The sequence below is a fragment of the Pistacia vera genome, unplaced genomic scaffold, assembly GCF_008641045.1.
Source record: "Pistacia vera cultivar Batoury unplaced genomic scaffold, PisVer_v2 Contig383, whole genome shotgun sequence".
Taxonomy (NCBI): domain Eukaryota; kingdom Viridiplantae; phylum Streptophyta; class Magnoliopsida; order Sapindales; family Anacardiaceae; genus Pistacia; species Pistacia vera.
The window spans coordinates 147,660-171,076 of record NW_022196205.1 but is presented as its reverse complement, the minus strand read 5'-3'; the positions used below and the strand labels follow the sequence as shown (position 1 = coordinate 171,076).

The window sequence follows — 23,417 nt, the reverse complement described above, 5'->3', positions numbered from 1 at the left end:
ATGTCAAAATCAAAACAGATCACAAGTGTGTATTTGCTATATTTTAAACCTGTAGGGACTGAAAAGTTTTAGGGGTGTGTCTATTAGAATTTAAAACTTTTTTACCAACAGTTTAGCCAGTCAAACCGTGAACCGGGTCAAGGCCCAATCTGGTTTTCAGAACATTGGTATATAATAATTTTCAAAAACCATGGGAAAGTTTTATGTTTCGCTATCTCTCAAGGGGTTGAAGAATAATAATCGGAAGATAACTTGTAAAATTCCCGTTGATGCATTGTTGAATGCTACACGGACTCCAACTGATGTCGCTTTGCTATAATCAGTGTGTACTCAACACACAAGCAACTTGATATTCCACAAGAGGATGATTTCCAGTTCAATTCTCCTTGGATTCTTAAGCCACCAAACACATCCTTGGTTAAGTATTACCCCAAAACAGGCTCAACTTCACCCCGGAAATGGTACAAAGCTAAAGCAAATTTTGAGAAAAAAAATGTAGGTGATGGGAACTAGATGAATTAGCTACTGAAGATTGACAGCTTCAATGAGATTAAGCTGGTAATTTCAGCAAGAATTCACAGAAATGTATCTGAGACATTTCACGAAAAACATATTTGGGATTATTGAAAGCGAGCATTTGGCCGCTGTGTATAGAAATTTATGGAATTCCCTGAAGTTACATTCTAAATACACCATATTTGGTATCTTCTGTGGGGCGGTTCATAGAAGCAGAAATGCAGAAACCTATTACTTTTCTGGTGTCAGCTGGATCAATGATTCCATCATCCCAGAGTCTTGCTGTTGAGTAATAAGCATTTCCTTCTCTCTCATAAGCCTCTACGACCTTCGCCTTGAACTTCTCCTCATCTTCTGCTGTCCACTGAGATACAAGCTCATGTGTGGGCACATATAAGTACCATTCTTTGGTAGCACAATCAAAATAAGATATAAATCCATTTCCAGATAAATAGGTTTACCTGAACTCCTTGTTTTTTCTTGTTGGCCTTTTCTATTTGGGCGAGCACACCAGCAGCCTGAATATTGCCAAGGACAGCAAATCAATCCACACTCAATAAAAAGAATTCGAATGATTCAGGAGTCAAACAAATTTAAAGTAATGGATCAAGGCAAAATAATATGAAAAGGCAAATAGGAAAGTCCATCGGTCAAAGAAACTATAGCAAAGTTTTCACAAGAAAGAAGAAAGGAACAGAGAGAAACATTTATCAATGATGATTCAGAAAAAGTATACTAACTTATAAAGGTACCGAAAAAACTAATGAACTTCATCCACTACTTAAGCACTGCATATTATTTGCAAAATGCAGAAATAACCTAAAAGATTAATGACCTGTAAGCCCAATACCTAAAAGACTTTTAATTCAAGAGATTCTGATTCTTAAAACAGGATCATTATGTCATATTGAGGTTGGGTAGACAACATAGTATAGGATGCGCTTAATTCTGTTCTATACTACTCTCCTAAGAACAAGGCACACACACAGCAAAATTATAGGCAGATCCAAATTATGATGGTAAAGCAAAAGAAAAAGGTTAATAATAAAATTCTAATCTACTTCTGCTCACTCATTTCGGAGCTAAGTCATGATAACTCTTTGATACAGCAATTATGCATAAGTAATGGTTAGAGAGGCTACCTGAGCACCACCCATCACAGATATTCTGGCATTTGGCCAAAGAAACATAAAAGTGGGACTATATGCACGGCCACACATTGCATAATTTCCAGCACCGAAACTTCCACCAACTATTATAGTAACTTTTGGTACCTGAAATGATTAGGAAGGTGCAAAGGTTCTTATCTTTTTCCATTCAGACCCTCCTTTTATTTAATCAGTGACTCATAGTTAATAATAAAAGAGTAAATGAGTTGCATCAACTCCCATTGCCAACCTTTGCACATGAAACTGCCATCACCATTTTTGCTCCAGACTTTGCAATACCATTTGCCTCAGATCTTGAGCCGACCTACGAGATAAATCACCATTGAGGTTCCAATTCTATAGACATTATAGACCTGAATAATCAAACTATAGCTTTCTAAGAAAAGTGGTTTGATGTGCAACTCTCCTGAGAAAGGCAAGGACATGAGAATGTCCACAAGGCTTTGTCAGTAGAGTGATGGAAACAGAAATAAGAATTACATACCATAAATCCAGTAATATTCTGAAGAAAGACCAAAGGAATTTTACGTTGAGTGCAAAGTTCAATGAAATGAGCCCCTTTTAAAGCAGACTCATTAAATAATATCCCATTGTTTCCAATAATTCCCACAGGTTGTCCAAAGATTCTAGCAAATCCTGTCACAAGGGTCTGCACAAAAGCAAGTGGAGTTACAAATTCATAGACAGTATGATGTAACACAACTAAAAAGATTCAAGTGCTTCAGATGTCCTCACAGTGCCATACAGTTTCTTGAATTCATCAAATTCACTTCCATCAACAATGCGAGCAATAATTGATCTGATATCAAAGGACTGCTTGAGGTCTGCTGGTGCTATGGAGCGAAGCTCCTTTACATCATACAATGGTTCTTTAAAATCAGTATTAATGCTTTGGAATCCGTTAATCATTCCCGGTGTCCCAGCCATGTGCAAGTTCTTGACGATATTCCTCCCAAGAGAAAGTCCATGTAGTTCATCTTAAAGAACAGATAAAATCACACACGAAAACATTAATGGGACAAGTATTACAATGATCACACTAACTTCAAATGTGGTACATGCAAAATAGGTGAAAAGCACTAGATAAACAAAGTAGATACCTTGAGCAAAATAATCGGAAACCCCTGATGTTTTACAGTGAACAGCAGCACCGCCCAAATCCTCTGCAGAGACTTCTTCTCCTGTAGCAGCCTACTGAAACTTCTCCTTTAGATACAATCTATGTTTTAGAAACATAGGTGCATACATAAACACATAAGTACATACATGCATGCATGTCAATTTACTTGAATGCACACAAGCACACATATAGACAGATATGTATATGATACTCATAAAAGTTATAAAAAACTACAAACTAATCATGAAATGGTTTAAGGAATTACTGCAAATATCAAGTTGGACACCATAAGGTCCGGAACTAACCTTTACAAGTGGGGGTCCAGCTAAAAATATGGTACCATTTCCTTTAACCATTACACTTTCATCAGCCATCGCAGGAATATAAGCACCCCCAGCAGTGCAAGAGCCTAATACCAGAGCAATTTGAGGGATGCCTTCAGCAGACATTGTGGCTTGATTATAAAAAATTCTCCCAAAATTATCCCTGTCAGGGAAGACTTCAGCCTGCTTGGGAAGGAAAGCACCTCCACTATCCACAAGATATATACATGGTAATTTGCATTGTGCGGCAATCTCTTGCGCCCTAAGATGCTTCTTAACCGTGATGGGATAATAGGTTCCTCCCTTAACAGTAGGGTCATTGGCGACGAACATGCAAAGTCGTCCATGAACAGGACCTATTCCGGTGATTATTCCACCAGACGGTAATGGATCTCCATATAATTCATGTGCAGCAAGCTTCACTCATAAAAATATATAATAAGAGACAAATAAAATCCCAATATATGTTACTTAACTCAAATTTTCTGTCAATGAGTGAACTGACAAACTTCCAACTCCACAAGTTTAATTAATCAAACAATTCTAATTTTAAAATGTATTGCTTAGCATAAAAATGAAACACATAAGCTTCTATAATTCCTGTATTTGCTTTGCACAAAAATTACACATAAACATAAATATAAACAACACATAAAATTTATTCTACAAATGCATGTGCTCCATAACTATAACAACTATCCCATAGAAATGAATAAAAAATATCCAATAAAACCAAAAACAAAATGCCCAAAAGAAAAGTAAACCTGGGAAAGCTCAAGAAAAGAAGAGCCAGGGTCAATAAGGCGATCAATTCTTTGTCTAGGCAAGAGCTTGTTCCTGCTCATATTCCTCTTAACAGCCTCAACTCCTCCTCCTTCAAGAACCTTAACCAACAAAATCCCACGATCAAAACCAAATCCACAAACCATGCAATAATATAAACTTTACAAAAACATACCTTTTCGATATGGGAGTGGAGTTGGGTGACCAGTCCTTCCATAACCTTGGAGTTTGAGACAAAAGCTTCAGAATTTCTGTCCAGGCCATCGGGAAGGACATTTAGACAACACAATTGCCGTCTCTGAAGAAGCTCAAATGAGTTTGAGTTCAAAACGGAAGCTGATGTCCTCCTGGCTAACGCCCTCAGCATTGTTCTATTGTTTGGTTCCGTTTAGTTGCTACTGTGTAATTTTTATATATGGGTTTATTTTATTAATTAAAGAAAATATATTCTTGCTCTGCAGATTGGCTGGATAGACCGATAGACAGAGTCAGAAAGATGATAAACTTGCATCATGATAGCTGAGTTGGAATGGATTATTTTATGTATTACTGTTCATCGAGATTTTATATTATAATTATTATTGTTTTTTATATTATTTACAATAAAAATGTCGTTGATATTAATAAAAATATATTGGATTTTGAGGTTATAAGTTTTAAGTAACAATAATGTTACGAACAAGGAAAACCTCCACGAAATTTTACACTGAATGACATGTCAACTGAGTAGACGCAACTATATAACATATTAATAAATATTTTATGAATAAACAGCGTTCATCAAATATAGATGATCATCTGTGATTATTGGACGGTCGTTCATTTTAAATGGACTCTTGTCCATGAGAAAATAACAAGGGACTCTTGTCCATATTATATAGACAAGAGTCTATTTACTATGGACGGGCATCCACCTAGAATAGACGTCCGTCCATATTTTAAATTAAAATAATTTGAAAACAAAAATCATGAACATCTCGTTCATATATTGTAGATCGTCATCCCTACTCAAGGGATGGGTGTCCACTGGCTAGAATGGACGTCCGTCCATAATTTAAATTAAAACATTTTTAAAACCAAAATCTTGATTTTGCAATGCCTTGAATCTTTCCTTTGATGAACATTGTGAACAGCTTGTTATGGCGGGATCATTGGCTACCGCAGGGACCTTTGTGTGACTTGCTCCCTCTTAGGATTTTGATTTCTACTAGTTCGCCATGGAATGCTCGGGTTTCGGATATTATTCGAGATGGTTCGTGGGATTTTCCTTCGAGTAGTGCAGATCTTCAGCATATCTGGGACTATATTACAGTGCAACCTTCAATGGGTCATCCTAATCATCTTGTGTGGAAAGGTCACTCGTCTGGACGATTCTCTATTGATTCAGCCTGGAATGTATTGCGGGACAAACGAGTTGTGAACTCGATTCATCATCTCTTATGGTTTCCAAGGCATATTCCACGCCACTCTTTCATTATGTGGCTTGCTTCACTCGGTCGGCTTCGCACCATGGATCGGCTTAGCTCTCATGGTGTCATTACATCCTCCCTATGTGTTTTGTGCAGGTTGGCTACAGAGACTCATGACCATTTGTTTTTCAGCTGTGACTTCTCTAGTTGTGTCTGGCGGGAGGTCACTACCAGGACACTCTCTATATGGCCTACTCTCTCTTGGCTCCCTTTGCTCCAATGGACTAGCTTGCATCTTAGACGTAAAGGGGACTTCAGACACCTTCTTTCCCGATTAGTCCTTTCAGCTACAGTTTATTTTCTATGGCTTGAACGGAATAACCGTGTGTTTCGTCAGCACTGTAGCTCTCGCAGAGATACGGTCTTAACTATTTGTGATTTAGTCCAGGCCAAGATATTGGGTTTAGCACCCAAGAATGAGATCTGAGCCTAGCTCGCGATTTGGCATCTTCCTGATTAACTTTGTGGGGAGCCTGCATGCTCTTTATGTCGGTTTGTGGTTTTGTGGTTTATGACATCTTCCTGATTTGTTTTGTGGGGAGCATGCGTGCTCTTTTATGCTAATTTGTGGTTTTGTGGTTTTCTTCCATATATTTTCCTGACTGAGTTTTATCAGTCTTTCTCTTGGGGTATACCCCTCGTTTTTATACATTTTTTGTCTCTTTTATAAAATTCTTACCATTCCAAAAAAAAAAAAAAAAAAAACCTTTGTATACAGCATTTGGATTATTTTATGGCATGAAATATTAACTAGTCAATACATGTGTACAGAGAGCAAAGCTTTATTTTATCCACATCACATCTTGTTCAGTTATAATCAAAAGCATATAGTTTGGAAATTCTTCCAATCCTTTGATGAAACCAAGATCCACCCAATATACTTTATTGTTATTACAATTTTGTTGAGACTTTTCATTGCATTATGTTCATGCATTCCATGATTTTTGTGTGTTAAAATTTTTAATTTAAACAAATTGGGACATCTGTCCATATATTATGGACGAGCGTCCATGATTTTTGTTTAAATTTTTTTTTTATTTTAAACAATGGACGAGCGTCCATTATAGGTGGACGCCCGTCCATAGTAAATGGGCTTTTGTCCATATAATATGGACGGGAGTCCATTGTTATTTTCTCATGGACGAGAGCATATTTAAAATGAACGGTCATCCAATAATCACGGACGACTATCCATATTTGATGGACGGCTGTTCATTCGCAAAATATTTGTTAATATGCTACGTGATTACGTCTACTTAGCTGACACGTCATTCGGTGCAAAATTTCAGTGCAGGTCTTCGATGTCCGTAGCATTATTGTTTAAGTAAATAGCATTATCAGGTTAGATTTGTAAATAGTAACTGTCAGACTACTGTTAAGTGTGCCCTTAAACCGATCAAGGCCTCAAGAGTTGATTTACCCCGACTAAGGGTCCGCTTGGGAGTTTCATGGTAGTGGTTATGAAGGTAAACCACCGTAGCGGTTTTGAGGGGTTTTTAGTAATGGTTTTTAAAACACCCAACCTATGCTTAAGAGTTTATTTTTCAGTGGTTCTGACAGTTTTTTTAAATGATAAATATATATATGCCCATAAAAATATCCCAATTTCAACCGGTACTTGGGAGTTTATTTTTTAGTACTTCACCATTCTTTACAGCATTTGGAATTATTGAAAAATTGTAACTTCACTTCTCCAAGAAGACATATAGAAATGAGATTTTAATATTTTTTTTTTTTATGATTGCTTAAAATTATTTTATATTTAATATGATTGAAGATGCGAATAATATGGTTAATTTTTTTTTATATATATAATTGAGATAGTTTTGTGGTGGATAGGGTATTTGTGGAATAAAATTTTAAAACTAACCAAAATACCCTGATTTAGGATGTTTTATAAACCCCTCAAAAATACATTATACTAGTTCTGAGAGGTTTTTGAGCCAATCAAAACCAGTGCATAAAATATCTGGCAAATAATGGTTTTATAACACCTCAAAAGTAGTCTAATTAAAAACCCCTTAAAACCAGTAGAAAAAAAAAAACCCCAGGCAAACCTTAAAGGTTTAGTTGAATTCAACCAATCTCTAAACCAATAATCAATGGATGAACCATCAATTAAAGGTGAATTAAACCAATGTATTGGGTGTGACCCCAATTCAACAAAGAGTGAAACCAATAATAATGAAATGTAACTACCTCTGAGTGATTGATTGAGACGATAGGACCTTTCAGGTGTATTTTTCAAAAGGTATTAAGTTCAGTTCTCCTTAATTGCTTAAAGGGGTAGTGGCTACTGGAGAGTTTATCCAGTCGTTAGCTTTAAGGCCCCGAAAGATTAGTCGAGATACGTAAAAGCTAGTCTAGACACCCCTTGTTAAAAAAAAAAAAAAAAAAAAATTAATGAAATGTGCTATCAAATTGGAGGACGATTGATCCCTAAATGATCATGAGGTGAATCATCAATTAAGGGATAAATTCATTCAGTATAACCAAACCAATGATATACTTTTTTTTTTTTTTTTTATCACTACAGTTGTTCAAATCAGTTTGCGTGCATCTCAACTAATCCCCTAAGACCATGAAAGTTCGACTAGATAATCATCTAGTGGTCACCCATATTAATGTCTGAGGGGACTAGAGCTCAAGAGATAAAAGAACAACCACCACCTATGCATCGGACATGACTTTGAACAAACCGATGGTAGTGAAACATAAGATTCAATCGGACCGACCTAGGAAAGTATCTAAGTTAGAAAAATAAATAATCATACTTGAATGTAAAGTGCTATCCACTAGTAAAGATTTCAATTCATTTTGTGGTTATTTTATATAAAAGTGGTTACATTTTCAAACTCCTTAAAATCTTGCTTTGAGTCCATACCTGGATAAGGTACAGTGGAAATTCATGAATTGCTTTGGAACTGTTTAACTGAAAATATTAATCTGATTTCGTTAATGGAGTGGCTATCATCTTCACTTTCACCAACTTTTGCTCTCAAAATCACTCCTTCGAAGCCGTCTCCAATGCTCACTCTCCCCTCTCCATCATTTTCATGCTTTGCTGCTGCTGCTTCTCCACAACAAGGAAGTAAAACCTCTTCAAAACCTCCCAAAAACCTCTCTTTCACAACACCCACAACTACAAATACAGCAAAAACAAATACTACCTCAAGCACAGACACCTCTGTCCCTACCAAGAAGGTTTCTTTTTCTTTTTTAACACTGCCCATCTCTCATTTTTCCTTAAACCCTAAACCCTTTTTTTGGATAATGAAGAAGATAAAATTGAAATGAAGCGAAGTTAAAATTTTGGGCGAAAGAATTCTTAATTGAGTGTTCATTTGATTTCTTTCTTAGTTCTTGAAATTGTAATGCAAATAAATGAATTCAGAATAAAATTTTGCAAGTTCTAGATTTTTAAGAATCTCTATTTCATGTTTTGACTGAAGTTCAAATAATTTTAGTTCCTTTTGCTTTCTGGATTTAAATTAGTTAAGTGTCTTGTACTTAAAGTTTCTATCTTGGTTTTTTGTTTCTTACATGAAATTCTTATGGTTTTTTCTCTGCAACCAAATGGAGCTTATATGATGGAAGTCTTTTGGTATATTTTTATTTGCTTGACAATTTTGTTGTTTGTGGGTTTCTGTTCAGGTTTTGGTTCCAATTGGGCTTGGTACTGAAGAAATGGAAGCTGTGATTACAGTTGATGTATTGCGCCGAGCCGGTGCAGAAGTGACTATGGCCTCAGTGGAGCCGCAGCTGGAGATTGAGGCTTCTGGTGGCACCCGACTGGTGGCTGATACCTCTATCTCCACTTGTGGTGGCCAAGTTTTTGATCTTATTGCATTGCCAGTTAGTTCTTTCCCCGAGAGAATTACATTTTTGCTTTATTGATTAACTAATACTTTGTGATTAGCAACACACTATTTTTGCTTTACTGATTAACTAATACTTTGTGATTAGGAACTGTAAGTGTGTTTGTATACGCATAACATAGTGATATATCTAGATTGTTTGATCAAATTTACTGACTTGCATGAGAATTCTTTTGGAATATGAAAATTTTGCTGCTGTTACATAATGAAGATAAAATGTGCTCTGGAGAAGGACATGATCGAAACAAAACATAATAATTTTCATTTTACATAGTGATCCAGCAAACTGTTTTTATGTGTGTGCATAACATTGTTACTGACTCACTCCTTGGGGCTTTATTTTTAAAGTTTCTATTCCTTGGTAATCGAAGCCCAAAGATCTATGAACTAGCCCATGTTTGACTTGCCAAGCAGACAAACGACCTTGCATCTTTTTTATTTCTCCCTCATTTTGATTTCTATACGTATTTCACATTTACAATGAAATTTTTAATTTATGAAAATGAATTCGATCTTTCTTATTGTGTACAAGAGAATCTTGCCTAATTAACGAATTCGAGGGAAGTTACTGAACTTTTGTATTTGTAAAAGGTTTCCAAAGGGATTTTTGATGTAGATGGTGGTTGATAGAGTAATTCTTGATCATAATTTCCAGTAGGAGTACTGCATACAACACAAAACTTGTGATTGGTAGTAAAAGTAAATGACCAATTCTCTTGTTGCAATTGAATTCAATCTTCATAGTTTTCTCGGGATTGCATTTCGTGAGATGTGTTTATATTAATGTTCAAGAAATATTGACTTCTTAATTCTTGAATCAAATGTAACTAGAAGAGTAAGAGGAGTTTATTTTGTGGACAAAGTTAAGGATTCAGGTAATAGGAGCACTAAAACATGATTGAATAAAAGCATGATGGAGAAAGTTGATAAAAGGAACAAAAAGATGCTGATAGTTTTCTTTCTTTCTTTCTTTTTTTCCCCTCTTTTTCTTCTGATATTTGGTCTTACTTCTTCTTATAAGTTCTTTTGAAAATGTAATTTACCATGATTCATGTTATTTGGATTGTTTTAAGGGTGGAATGCCTGGTGCAGTACGATTAAGAGAAAGTGATATTCTCAAGAAAATTATGAGCAAACAAGCTGAGGAAAAGAGGCTTTATGGAGCTATATGTGCTGCCCCAGCAGTCACTCTTCTTCCATGGGGCCTTGGGAGAAAAAAGCAGGTTGACTACTGTTTTTATTGAATTGAATTGAATTTTGAAATTTTTATGTTTTTTTTATGACCAAACATGATGTAGTTCGTCATGCAAGATAACTTGCCACCCTGCATTCGTAGACAAGCTTCCTAATTTCTGGGCTGTCAAGTCAAATATCCAAGTTTCAGGAGAGCTTACAACCAGTCGTGGTCCTGGAACTTCGTTCGAGTTTGCTTTGTGCTTAGTGGAACAGCTGTTTGGGGAGTCTGTTGCCAAGGAGGTTGGAGAATCACTGGTAAGGTCTCTACTGTTGAAAAACATTGATCCCCTATTGCTTAGTCATGCGGCATTAGAAAAAGGAAAAATAAATAAATAAATAGTAGTACTTGGCGCTCATATATTAATTACCCAGGAAGTAATTGTGTGTTCTCTTTCCTGATGACTTTCTTCTTTCTTTCAATTTTTCTACCTCGCTATTTTCCTTAATTATGCTCCTTCTATCTGATGTTTTATAGCTACTAAATTTGTGCTGACAGTCCTTTGTTTCTGTTCTTCCAGCTGATGCATTCTGCTCATGAATCTCTTATAAAGGAAGAATTCAATAAAGTTGAATGGTCTTTTGATCACATGCCTCGAGTAAGTGCTTCACTTGCTGCTCATGAATATCTTTTAACTATGGTTCTTTATTCGTTTAGTATGATATTAGCCCCGTACACAGCATCCATCAGTTCTGTCATGCATATCTATGTTTGTAAAATTTTGTGAAGTATATATTTCTGCAGTTTGGATCTTTTGGGGTTTGTACAAGAGGTCTTGAGTTTGAATGGATTTTTTACTTTTAAATGATTTTTTACCATTCAAATGTCATACAGGTTCTTATTCCAATTGCAAATGGTTCTGAAGAGATTGAAGTAGTGACCATTGTGGATGTTTTGCGCCGAGCAAAAGTAGATGTCGTGGTTGCATCCGTTGAAAAATCTGTGCAAGTTGTGGCATCTCAAGGCACAAAAATCATTGCTGAAAAGTTAATTAGGGATGCTTCTCTGTCAGTATATGATTTAATCATACTTCCGGTGAGATAAACAAATTGATAGTACAAGTAACCTTGCGGTTTCTTTTTCTTTATTGTATTAGGATATTTCCAAAATTCGTTTTTCTTGTTCCATCCTACTTTTTGATGTGTTTTGGTTCATTTCAATCTTTCAGGGAGGAATCACTGGGGCTGAAAGGCTACAGAAATCTAGGATTTTGAAGAAGCTGCTAAAAGAACAAGAAGCGGCTGGAAGAATATATGGAGCAGTTTGTTCTTCACCATTAGTCCTTCATAAACACGGTTTACTGAAGGTAAGAGGAAAAAATTATCTGACATCTTACTATGTCCAAACTATCCTTATGCTCACATTCATACTTTCTCTGCCAAATTCAGGAGAAAAGAGTGACAGCTCATCCCTCTGTCATAAGCAAGCTGACCAATGAAGTAGTAAATGGCACCAAAGTAGTAGTTGACGGTAAAGTGATCACAAGCGGGGGACTTGCCACTGTAACGGATTTTGCCTTAGCTATCGTCAGCAAGTTTTTTGGTAATGCAAGGGCAAGAAGTGTTGCAGAAGGCCTTGTATATGAGTACCCCAGGAATTAGGTGATTTACTGTTGAGTCTAATGGAGAAAAAGGCAATTTTGTGTTCTGCAAAATTCTGGTTGCCTCGAAAGATTATATTATTTGACTGCAAGGCCGGAGCAAATGCCAAAAGCCAAACAATGGTCATTTCTGATAAAGTGCCGCAATTAGCATCTTCAATTATCTGGTGACTATCAACTATGTTAAACAAAGTGCTTTTAGAAACAAAGGCTAGTTTCGCAAACAAGTCGCGAGTTTAGGAAAGTGAAGATAAGGAGGTAACGTCAAGCTGCCGATTTTCTGTTGTATTGTTGACTGGCTGCTTCATTTTTCATTGTGAGGAATCACATTTTCCCCTTTTTTTTCCTACGTACTTAGTTATCTCACAAACCATTGTAGAGGAAGTTTTTCTTGGCTGAACGGTAACTATAGCATGGTATGCATGCATCGACATTTTAGACTCGACGACTCTTGATGCTCTGTGAAAACATATTCTATGACAATGGATTGGAAATTGCATCTCCTCTTCGACCAATGGAAGTCATTTTTTGAAGTTTATCTCTAACTTGAAAGGATGATCCTGCATATGCATACAAGAGGGGTCAAAACCCTCTTGGGAGATTCTATTTCCCAACTAAAATCCTCTTTGTGCAAAGATAAAAAATGCTTGCGAGAATTCATTTCAATTAGGTGATACTGTTTACCTACTCCTACCTGATTACAAGCTTACTATCTATTTTTATTCAGTGTGGTGATCACGATATGATAGGCACCATGGAAAGTCATGGAGAAAAAGAGTAATAAATCAGGAGTTACCTGGATATGCATCCACCTGCCATAATTATTAAAGCTGAAAATGACAATATGAAAACACAAAGTGAAATAAAATCCTGCGGTCGAGAAATGCATGTAGATGATTCAAGAACCTTTCGGATATGCATCTACCTTCCAGAGATTTTGTAGGTTGCAACTGAAGATATAAATAAACTAGAGACTTGACAGCCACAAGGAATTTACAAATCGCACATGACCTAAGCTTAGTCATAAAATATGTAATTAGAGATCCAATACAAAAACCCAGTTTTATGAAGGTTAGAAACTAACAAGTTTGCAGCTAGACAGTAATAACACACTGGAGCATACATTTAGCTTCACTATTCTACTATCCTCTTACAATCAAATTAGACACAACAGAAGTCTCACAGATATAAGTGGTATAAAACTAATTTCAGTTCATAATTTACAACACTCTGTTTATACATACAGCTACCTAACTTCCTACCCTTCATGAAATGAGATATAGATCAAAGACGCGTACCCCAATCCTCATACCATATTGATTATGTATTCAACCACTTCTTATCATCAGCAGTCCAGTTCATCAACTCTACCAAGGACCTGTCAGTGTCCTCCTCAGGTATAGCCTCCTACCTCCATAGTGCTGTTTCATTTTCTCCAAAAGCTGCCAAAACAAATAACCAGAATAAATAAGAAAACCAACTTCTTTTACCTCAGGAATAATTTTTTACCTCAGAAGTTTATGAAGGAACACAATTTGACTCGCACTTTACGGTTAACTTAATCAAGATCATTGGTTGCTGACTTAAGACCCAATTAGAGAGATGCAAAATTGTAGTATACTCTCATCTCCTCTATCTAACTGCGTTCATGTTTAGGCAACCAAGATGACACTTTTGGCCTTTTAGTGGTAGTTCATTGATATGGCAGATAATGAACTCTTTATTACCAGAGTTGGTTTTTTAATATGGTTAGACTAAACACCTTATCCTCACCAGACACACAAAAGTGATCCAAACAGTGGATCAGCTGCATAGTACCCTGGATGTAATATATTTACATGGTCAACTTAGTTTTTTCTCATCATTAGGCCAAAAAAATAAAAAATAAAAAATTGTGGCTGAAGACACAAACAGAAAAAAATGTTTGATGCAGAGTCCTTGTTTTCTGGGGGAAACTCCGTGAAGTAGGGCTAAGTTGCTACAAAACGTTTACAGTTTCTTATCAAAAGTAAGAAGGTAGGCTAAGTGGTTAGCAACACCAACACAACATTTGCATCAAGTTTTTGAAAGTATAAAGAGATTGAAGTAAACGGAAATATACCTCATCTTTCTGCACGAGCATTATGTCAGCCTGCAACAACCAGAGTTAGATTAAGGGGGTTTGCCATAACCCAAATATTCCAAGTAAAAGAACAAGATTTTGAACTGGTAAAGATAACATACCTGTCTCTTCTGCAACTCTTGGTTTGCTTCCTTAAGTTTAGCAACTTCTGCTTCCAGTTCCAATGTATAGGCCTGCCAAACACCCAAATTAAAGCACTCATCTATAATAAGTATAAGTTTTTTGATAAACAACATTATAGTGAAAAAGAGCTTAATATATCCATTCAACTGTTCCTTATCGACAGAACTCTTCAAACAACTCTAAGATTGTATGAATCAGTGTCTGAAATTTTTTTCTCTGCTTCATGTTTTAGTTCACATATGATTAATAAGATACTAGCAAAACCAGTCACCAAGTCATCTGATTTCCTTTAGTAACAATAGTAGTTTAATCTAAAGTTTTTCTGGTAAGAATAATTGAGTAAACCACCTTCTCTGATTATAAGTANGTTCCTTATCGACAGAACTCTTCAAACAACTCTAGGATTGTACAAATCAGTGTCTAAAAATTTTTTCTCTGCTTCATGTTTTAGCTCACATATGATTAATAAGATACTAGCAAAACCAGTCACCAAGTCATCTGATTTCCTTTAGTAACAATAGTAGTTTAATCTAAAGTTTTTCTGGTAAGAATAATTGAGTAAACCACCTTCTCTGATTATAAGTAAGTGCCCAAGGCTAATTATGCATAAAAACGGAAGTGTTACTAAAGGAGTTAATATATGTCTGTTTCATAAGTTTTTCCCTTTTTCATTCCCAAATTGTACTGTTCCCTTTCAGTGTTTTACATTTGCACAAATTTCCTCCATTGCTTGGGGCAATATAAGCTAACAATGTCGACAATATGATAACTTCTAGATACACCAGAAATGAAACGTGCAGATTGCAGCATCTTCATAAGAAAACACAAAGAAAATCCAGAACATCAATGATTCTAAATTTCTGTTGATATACACATTAAACTTTCTTCAAGAAAAGCAAGTTAAGAGTTTAAACTGAGAGGGATGCACAAAATCTACAACTTCATAACTCTATTAAGTATATCCATAACTTTTTCTCTGTCAGACTAACACTACACCCAGAGGCAGTATACAACAAAAAACTTGACTCTATACATGGCATAATTCCTCAACTGCATTTAGAAAGAATAAAAAAAAAAATCACTTGGCAAGTGAGAGTTTTATGAAAAATGTGTCCTTAAGAGTGAGCCTGAATTTAAAGATCAATTCAGAATAACAATGAACAACAGAAAAGAAAGATTATCCAGAGCGGAAAAAACAAATAGCAGCCCATTCACCATACTCACCTGCTTGCGAGCCCTTGATCTAGCAGCTGACTCTCTGTTCTTTATCATTCTTCTGTGCCTCCTCTCAACTACTTTCTCCAGAGCACTGCCTCTTCTTCCCCGGCCAATCACATAAGGAACTGGTGACAAAGACTCAGCAGAACTCTTTGCAATCACATCTGGCGAGACCTGACTAGCAGGAGATCCTGTTGCAACTGTGACGCCCCCAGTACCCAAACCAACCATGCCCATTCCTCCATTCTGCAGTCCACAAGCATTCTGCAGTGCACAAGACTGAACTAAATTGTTATTCATAGATTGGTTTGCAGCATTGACAACTGGACCCCTTGCTCCCGGAGAATTTCCTGTAAGCTGTGTTGTGTTCATTAAATTCATTGGAGAGGCAAAGGCCACAGTTGCTTGCTTGGGGAAGAGCGGCTGCTGCTGCTGCGGATGTTGATACTGATGCTGTTGCAGCTGCTGTGGTTGCTGTGAGGATCTGACCCCACCTACATTCAGTGGTAAACCAGGAGCCTGACCAGGAACTGAATTGTTGTTCTCCATTACACGATTACCCAACAGCCTGTTGTCTCTATTTGGCTGCTGAAACCCCAGAGGAAAACCAGTATTGCCATTATTTGTAAAAAGTCCAATATTATTTGCCCTTTCAGGAATCTGTTGAGCATCCTCTCGCACTACTCCTGCTCTCACCAAGAATTCCTCCAATGTCATCTCTCCCAGAGTTGGTTGCCTTTGTGGCACATTTGATGCATTGCTGCCACCTCCACCACCACTCCCATCCCTGGCACCACCACCAGTTTCTTTTATCAAATCCTTCCAAACTTCATCAACAGTCTTTTGACTCAATGTTCGGGGCAAAGTTAATGATCCTTGTCTTTGCAAATTCCCACCAGGGGTACTTCCTTCTACACCAGCAACAGCTGCAGAAGTCATAGCTTGAGTTTCTTCAGCAGTCCAAATGTTTTTCAGCAGCTCATCCATGTTCATTGAGCCAAAATCCTTTCCAAGCCCACCCCAAGTATTTTGAAACTCTTCAAAGGTCAATGAGTAAACTGAAGGTTGTCGAGTCAATGGGTAATTCCCTTGAGGCTTTATCTCACCATGTGAGGCATCACCAAAGTTCTTGAAGTTCATATGAGATCCCATTCTTTTTTTAAAGCAGTGGCAGCACTTGACTCCAATCAAAATGGTCTTATAATTCCATACAACAGAAGTGGAACATAAGAATATCTAACTCCACTTCCTTTAACTTCCTTCAAGTCTTCAGCTTAAGACCTAAACATTCCACCAAATTTAGTAAATAGAGAGCAAATCACACATATCATTCTCATGTTTATTCCATTTTTAGATAAAACTTTTTCATAACTCAGAACTGATGTACCCATGCAATAAATAAGAAAGTAAGCAGCTTAAAAAAATAAAAAACAGTACGCGACAACATAACTTCAAATAATTGCAACCATGGAAAGGAAAAATACACAACATGCTTGTAAAGTAACCATTCCAGTTATCTTTACCCAGTGTGTACTACAAAGCTCTCAATCAACCGCGAAAAGACAAGCTATCCTGCATAACCATCCAAATTGATCTAGATCAGACCAATCACAACTCCTTTTCTCCAACAACTTACTCGAATTTCGATCCAAATACACATCGGAAACCCTCAAACCAACCAGCATACTTCACTATTCAATCAAAACACTTCCATTAACTTCACATCTCAACTCAAATCCAAACAAACCCTAACACATCAACTCAAAATTTCTACTCCAACTATTCCATTAAAATTCAGTTCATAAATAAACCCAATCAAAACATTTTCATTCATTAAAATTGCATGATCCCTTATTCTAATTCATTTCAATCAACCTTACATCTCCTCAATTTAATTTTTTTACTGAAGAAAATATCCCAGAAATTCAAATAAAAAGAATAAAATAATTTTTTTAGCAAAATTATATTTTCAAGAAAAGAAAATAAACCCAGAACAGAACAAAATACGGACAGAGAGAGAGAGAGGGAAAAATAAATAAATAAAAATAATAAAGGAATTAAATTTTACCTTTAAAAAAAAAAAAAAAATTTGAAATATTTGTTGAAAATACAGTGACCAGAGAGAGAGTGTCGCGTGGGAGTGTCAAGTGTGTCCTCTTCCTCTGAGCTTCAGCTGCCTAGAGTCGACAAGTGTCTACTGAGACTCGACACGAGTCGCCATTTAAGGAACTTGGCTTTTGAATTTCTTAATTTTTTATTTATTTATAAATTAAATTATTACGTTGAGGGCCACGCAGAACGCGCAACGTGTACCAATGAGGAAGGGTTGAAATACTGATGTGAAAAGTAGCCAATGGCGCGCCGCTATGTGGGTGAATCCGCGCCGTCGATTTTGACATTCCGACAAGAATGATTGGACGCTTAGTGGTCATGGTTTGTTATTGGTTGGCGATAGAGGCGTGTCGTGATGTGTGAGGATTACGGGGAGAGAGATTGTGTGCGGTAGGTTGCACAGAGAGTGTTTGATACTTTCCGTTAATCAAATGTTAGATTTATTTATGATTTGATGAAATACTGTAATGTGAAATTGTTTTTTTGTTTTTGTTGAAGAGGGGATTGCGTTCGTTTATTCTAAGCCAAAATTAAAAATTACTAAATTCTCCTTGTCAAAGTTTTGTCGTCTCTTTTAATTTAAATATTTAAGTGAATTTGACTAAGTGGTTCATTTTTGTTTTCAGTGTTTTTGTTTTAAGTGAATTTGACTAAGGGTTCATTTTTGTTTTCAGTGTTTTTGTTTTTGAAAATAAAAATAAATAGCTTAAGTCTATGTTTTTGAATTTGAAAATGGATTCATTAATATTTTCTTATGATAAAATATTAAATATTGTGATAAGTAGAGAATGAAAATATATAAAATAATTTTTTTTGTGAGTTTTCAATTTTTTAAATCATGCTTCATGCATTAGATTCTCGGTTTTCTTGTTTTCAATTTTAAAAAATGAAAATAGTAAGTAAAAAAATATTACACATTCTATGAGATAAAATAGAGATCCAAAATTTAAAAAATAAAAAATAAAAAAAAAACGAAAACAATAATAAATACAACCTTAATTTATATGTTAAACAACTCGTAACGTGAGATAGATCATTATGTAATGGCTTGTAAACAACAGTATTTTATGAATTTAAGATGAAATTAACTATTTTTCGATGATCGAGTGGTTCGATAGGGACTTTTTTGTTTATTGCTTAAGAGGTCTTAAATTTGAATCTCTCCTCGGTTGTTAACAGGGGTAATCATTGGAAGTCTTACTCGATCGATAATTTCAAAATCTTGATAGATTAATTGAAGTATGCGTAAACTATTCTGGACACCTCTAGTCATTAAAAACAAAATTAAGATGAAATATATAATTATTTTCAAATTTTTCGTTTTTTTTATTTATTTTTCCTGAAATAATCGGACCTTATGACACATCTTTAGAGGAATTATGTCAAAAAAGGTCATCCAAAATGGTAATATCACTCTTTGTCGGTGGATAGGCATGAACCGTAAAAAAGGTCAAAAGGGTTTCTTAAATAAAGTGGAGGATTCCAATGGCAGAAAATTCCAAAAACGACACACAGTGAAAAACGCATATTGAGTTAAGGAAACACGCTGCATGATAATGTTGAAAGAAAACATAAAAACAAAAAAACAATGAAAACATATATAGAGTTTCGTTTTCATCTTTTCCTCTTTTTTCTCATCAAAACTCCACTCAAATCCGTTTTCCCCCATTTTCTCTGACTCCTTTCCTGTCTTCTCTTAGGGGAGTAGTCGTCGTATCTCTAGAAAACGACACAGTTTAGTGGTGGCTAACATGCACCCAGACCACCCACCACCTCGAGCGGTTGATATTCTAAGATATGATTGATTGTGCATAGTAGATGGGTAATTGGTCGGTTCACAAATGGGCAAGCAGAATCCATTTACGAGCTGATCAATTGTAGACTGCGGGATTGTAAGAGAAGGTATTTGAAATTGAGTTGTAAATATAGTATTATTGTCCTTAATAAAATTGAAAAATAAAATTAATTTGATTAAGTTTTATTTAAAAAATTCATTTCATTAAATGCTTAATAAATATAAATAAATGACGTGAGTGTCACGTCAGTTTTTATGCATTACTTTGTATATTGAGTTTGTATATATAACACCACTTCGACCTATGAAAGGTAAAGGTAAACTAAGCAATTAGACTTGTGGTTTGTTCCCATAGAGTTTAGGATTTAATTCCCCCAAAGACCGTAGGGTTTGGCAGGATTTCCAATTTCGAACTTTTCACTTCTTAAAGCGAGACTAGAATCATTATAAGATTATAGGTCGAATATTGTAAGATTCGATTGGAGCTCCAAATTCAAACCCAACTTGCCAAATATTTCTATGTTATAAAAAATTGCATTGAAATGTTTCAGAAGTTTATAATTGTAAGCTAAACATTTTAGGGTTCGATAGAAGCTTCGATTTCAAACTCAACTTCTCAAAGCGAGGTTAGAAGATTTCCAAATTAGAAAAAATATCAACCACCATTCCAGTCCCTTCGATGATAAAAGAGTAAGAGGATGATCTAACATAGTCTCTCGAGTTCGAGTCTACACAACCTTAATAGGGATGGTCACTAGAACTCTTACCTGACCGGTAGTTATAGAACTTCAAAAGATTAATTGATGTACGCACAAATTAGTTAAACTCCAATATCATTAAAAAATATATATATTTTTTCACTAAGTTTATTTTCAATTTAACCGAGAAAAGAATGCAATAGGACATTAATTTGTAGCGATATTCGAAAAAAAAAAAAAATAATTGAAAATGAATAAGATATTATGAGGGTGGAATGTGGATGCAGTAAGACGGCAGGAAGGACACGCGTGCACCATTAAAATTAGCCAATCAGGATAAGCGATCTTGTTTTCCTTTCACTTCCTAACATTCTGGCACTGATAGTGGGGATCCGTGCGCCACGTGGAGGACTATGATTCCTTTGATTTGATAATTGATAACGGTAGTGGTGTGGGTGGGTCCACGTCACCTGCACATGCAGTAGCTTTAAATCAGATGGTTCAGATTTGAGAGGGGTGAGATGTATGGAGGATCGTACAGGTGAGGTGTTGCCTGGAAATTGGTGAGTTTTTTTAAAGAGATAATAATCTCTGACATTATTCCCTCTCCACTAATCTCACCCCATTAACACGTGTCTTCTCGCCATTGCTTCGTCACCAAACCGTCCTCTCTCAATTATTGTTTCCATTTTTCCATTTTTATTTTTATAAATTTAATGAAAAATACATTTTAACGGATCAATAAATTTCAAGCGTTTTTGTAATTTTAAAAAATTATTTAATATTTTATCCAAGGTCTCCATCTCGACCAAAGGATGAAGATTATGTCACAACTTAATCTTACAATTCCAACATGACAGTTCACAATTGGACAGATGAAACACTTTTATAAACTAACTAATTACAAGATGTCACGTCGAAGTTGTAAGAGAAAGTTTATGAAATCAGATTGTAAGTGTAATATTGCTTTTCGACCAAAAACCCGTATGAAATTATCAAAAACTTGAGAGGGAAAATACCCAAAATCGATACATATAGTATTTAATAAGTCCAAAAATCGTTAGCGGGTTTAAAACTTATCGATCTCATGAGACAAAGGAAATTAATTCATTGTTTTATCACGTCGTTTATTACTAATTTATAAGTTTGATTTCTCAGTTAAGTAGATAAATTTATAAGTGTTAGATTCCTCAAACAAATCTTGATGGATTACCCAAAAGTCTCGTGTTTGAATCTTATAAAGTGGTCACTTATCACATTTGTGACTTACCCGACTCATTGAACTTGTAGGGTGTTTAATAGACCTCGAAAATTAGTGGAAGTATACGCAAGCTGACCTGAACACTGCGATTATCAGGGGAAAAAAAACTTTTGATATTTGAATCAAAATTATAGATTTTTATTTTTCATAAATTGTTTATTTGGTTGATGACAATAATATTAAAAAAAAATCTCTTGTGGTTTGTTGCCTGAATATTTATATGGCGGCCGGGCAGAGATTGACATGCGTAAAATACCATATTAATTTATTAATGTATCTTTGAAATTAGTGGAATGAGCTTATAAAAATAGCTGAAAATGATAATGTTTTTTAGTAAATAAATTAAAATAATGAATCTCAATCTTATACTATTGACCTAACACAATCTATATTATGATTATTATTATTTAAATAGTTGTAAAAAATAAAATAAAAAAAATTAGGGTTTATATTAAATTAATTGTAGCAAAGGTAAGGTGGAATATTTGATATGGTTGGTATAAAGAAGAACAAGAAGAAGAAAATCTTTTGATAGTTTGAAAAGTGAAGATAAAAAGGGAAGGCTTCTTAGCCCAATAAAATCTTTCCCCTTTTTGTAAAACTATTTTAATGGACACCCACTTCAACTTATTTTAGTGTAAAGATAGAAAGGCACAATTACTTCTAGAAAACACTTTTTTTTTATTAACTGAGATGTTCGGATTAACTTACTTGCATCTTGACTATCTGGGACTGTAGGTTTAAAATATTTATTTTTGATTATTTAATCCTCGATCATTAAATAATTATATGTTGTTAACTAGTCCTATTCGTTACAATTCAATACTTGTTACATTCTTCTCTTATCTTTTACTTTACATATCACCGTCATTTTTACTTTCTTATATTCAATGTGTTTTCCACTAATAATAAAGGATAATTATTTTTATTTGAGCATGTATAATTTAGCCTATCTATGGATCAAAATGACTTATTTGAAGGTGTAAACATTTTTTTTTTAATTTTATAACATTATTTGATTGTATTCTGGAAAATATTATAGAATTTTAAAGTTTATATATATATATTATTATAAGAATATATAATATAAATAGTACTAGATATATATATAGTATATATATATCTATATATATATATATATAAAAATAATATCTACATAGTAAAAAAAAATTATAATCTTCATAGTTATAAATAAGAATATACTTCACATTGTAATAAGTTATAATTTTTCTAATTTTCGTCTTAAGAAAATTGTCTCCACATAGTAATAATTATATGTATATTATAACAAAAAAAAAAAAAAAAGTTATTTTACATTAAAGATTTAAAATGAAATAAATTATTTATTTAAATTTATTTGAGATAATGACTCATACTTTAGAGTTTTTACCACATCTTTTAACTTGCGAGTACGGAATATCTCGCTAGTACCGACACCTTATTATTGAAGCCAAAATATTTTTAGCTTTTCAAGCATATTTAGAACTTCTTGACATGAAATTTTTTGTATTTCCGTACTATCATCCTCAGGATTATTTTATTTCTCTTGTTGTCTAATCGCACTAATAACTACTAAAATAATGAATTAAAATCTTAGTACAACGTGAATTATAAAATAAGAAATCAAAACAGTAATTTTTGTGATTACATTTTTATTAAGTTATAATCTCTTTGTAATAAAATTACTTTGATCCCACCTTTATGACTATAGAAATGTTTTACTGTATATATATACACATACTAAAATAACTCAAATTTTTAGCTTTTATATAAGCTAGTATGAACTTATTTAAAGTGTTAAAATTTGAGATGTCTAAAAAAAATGGAGTTATGGCTCGACCAGCTCAAGGTTTAATCAAATAACAAAAAATTCCCCTTAGATTTCAGAAAATAGCATAAATCCCCCTACTATTAGTGAGCCGTTAGTATACTATTAGAATTTATAATATGGTCGGTTAATGAGTATTTACCTAATTACCCCTCTACTGTTAACTTT

General features: G+C 34.7%; 3 protein-coding genes across 5 annotated transcripts; 1 reads left to right on the top strand and 2 right to left on the bottom strand.

Moving 5' to 3' along the window:
* Nucleotides 1-496: 496 nt before the first annotated feature.
* Nucleotides 497-4,278, bottom strand: LOC116140874 (methylcrotonoyl-CoA carboxylase beta chain, mitochondrial). The gene is made up of 10 exons (XM_031426451.1): nt 4,087-4,278; nt 3,893-4,012; nt 3,111-3,545; nt 2,786-2,876; nt 2,421-2,662; nt 2,170-2,334; nt 1,915-1,989; nt 1,659-1,790; nt 978-1,034; nt 497-880 (listed from the first exon to the last, which is right to left on the bottom strand). Exons 1-10 carry the CDS (start codon nt 4,276-4,278, stop codon nt 677-679), a joined length of 1,713 nt encoding a protein of 570 aa, XP_031282311.1. The 3' UTR covers nt 497-676.
* A 3,983-nt stretch (nt 4,279-8,261) lies between these two features.
* Nucleotides 8,262-12,431, top strand: LOC116140861 (protein DJ-1 homolog C). 2 transcript variants are annotated; one of them, XM_031426437.1, is made up of 8 exons: nt 8,262-8,584; nt 9,035-9,235; nt 10,332-10,481; nt 10,624-10,749; nt 11,013-11,090; nt 11,327-11,527; nt 11,661-11,798; nt 11,881-12,431. In XM_031426437.1, exons 1-8 carry the CDS (start codon nt 8,339-8,341, stop codon nt 12,091-12,093), a joined length of 1,353 nt encoding a protein of 450 aa, XP_031282297.1. In that variant the 5' UTR covers nt 8,262-8,338; the 3' UTR covers nt 12,094-12,431. The 2 variants fall into 2 exon arrangements, with proteins under 2 accessions (XP_031282297.1, XP_031282296.1); XM_031426436.1 differs by having other exon boundaries at nt 10,570-10,749.
* A 619-nt stretch (nt 12,432-13,050) lies between these two features.
* LOC116140865 (bZIP transcription factor TRAB1-like) lies at nt 13,051-17,768 on the bottom strand. Of its 2 annotated transcripts, none has more exons than XM_031426440.1 (5): nt 17,624-17,768; nt 15,562-16,836; nt 14,316-14,387; nt 14,194-14,223; nt 13,051-13,534 (listed from the first exon to the last, which is right to left on the bottom strand). In XM_031426440.1, the coding sequence occupies exons 2-5, from the start codon at nt 16,705-16,707 to the stop codon at nt 13,460-13,462; spliced, it is 1,323 nt and encodes a 440-aa protein (XP_031282300.1). In that variant the 5' UTR covers nt 16,708-16,836; nt 17,624-17,768; the 3' UTR covers nt 13,051-13,459. The 2 variants fall into 2 exon arrangements, with proteins under 2 accessions (XP_031282300.1, XP_031282301.1); XM_031426441.1 differs by lacking the exon at nt 17,624-17,768 and adding an exon at nt 17,079-17,540.
* Between the last annotated feature and the right edge of the window lie 5,649 nt (nt 17,769-23,417).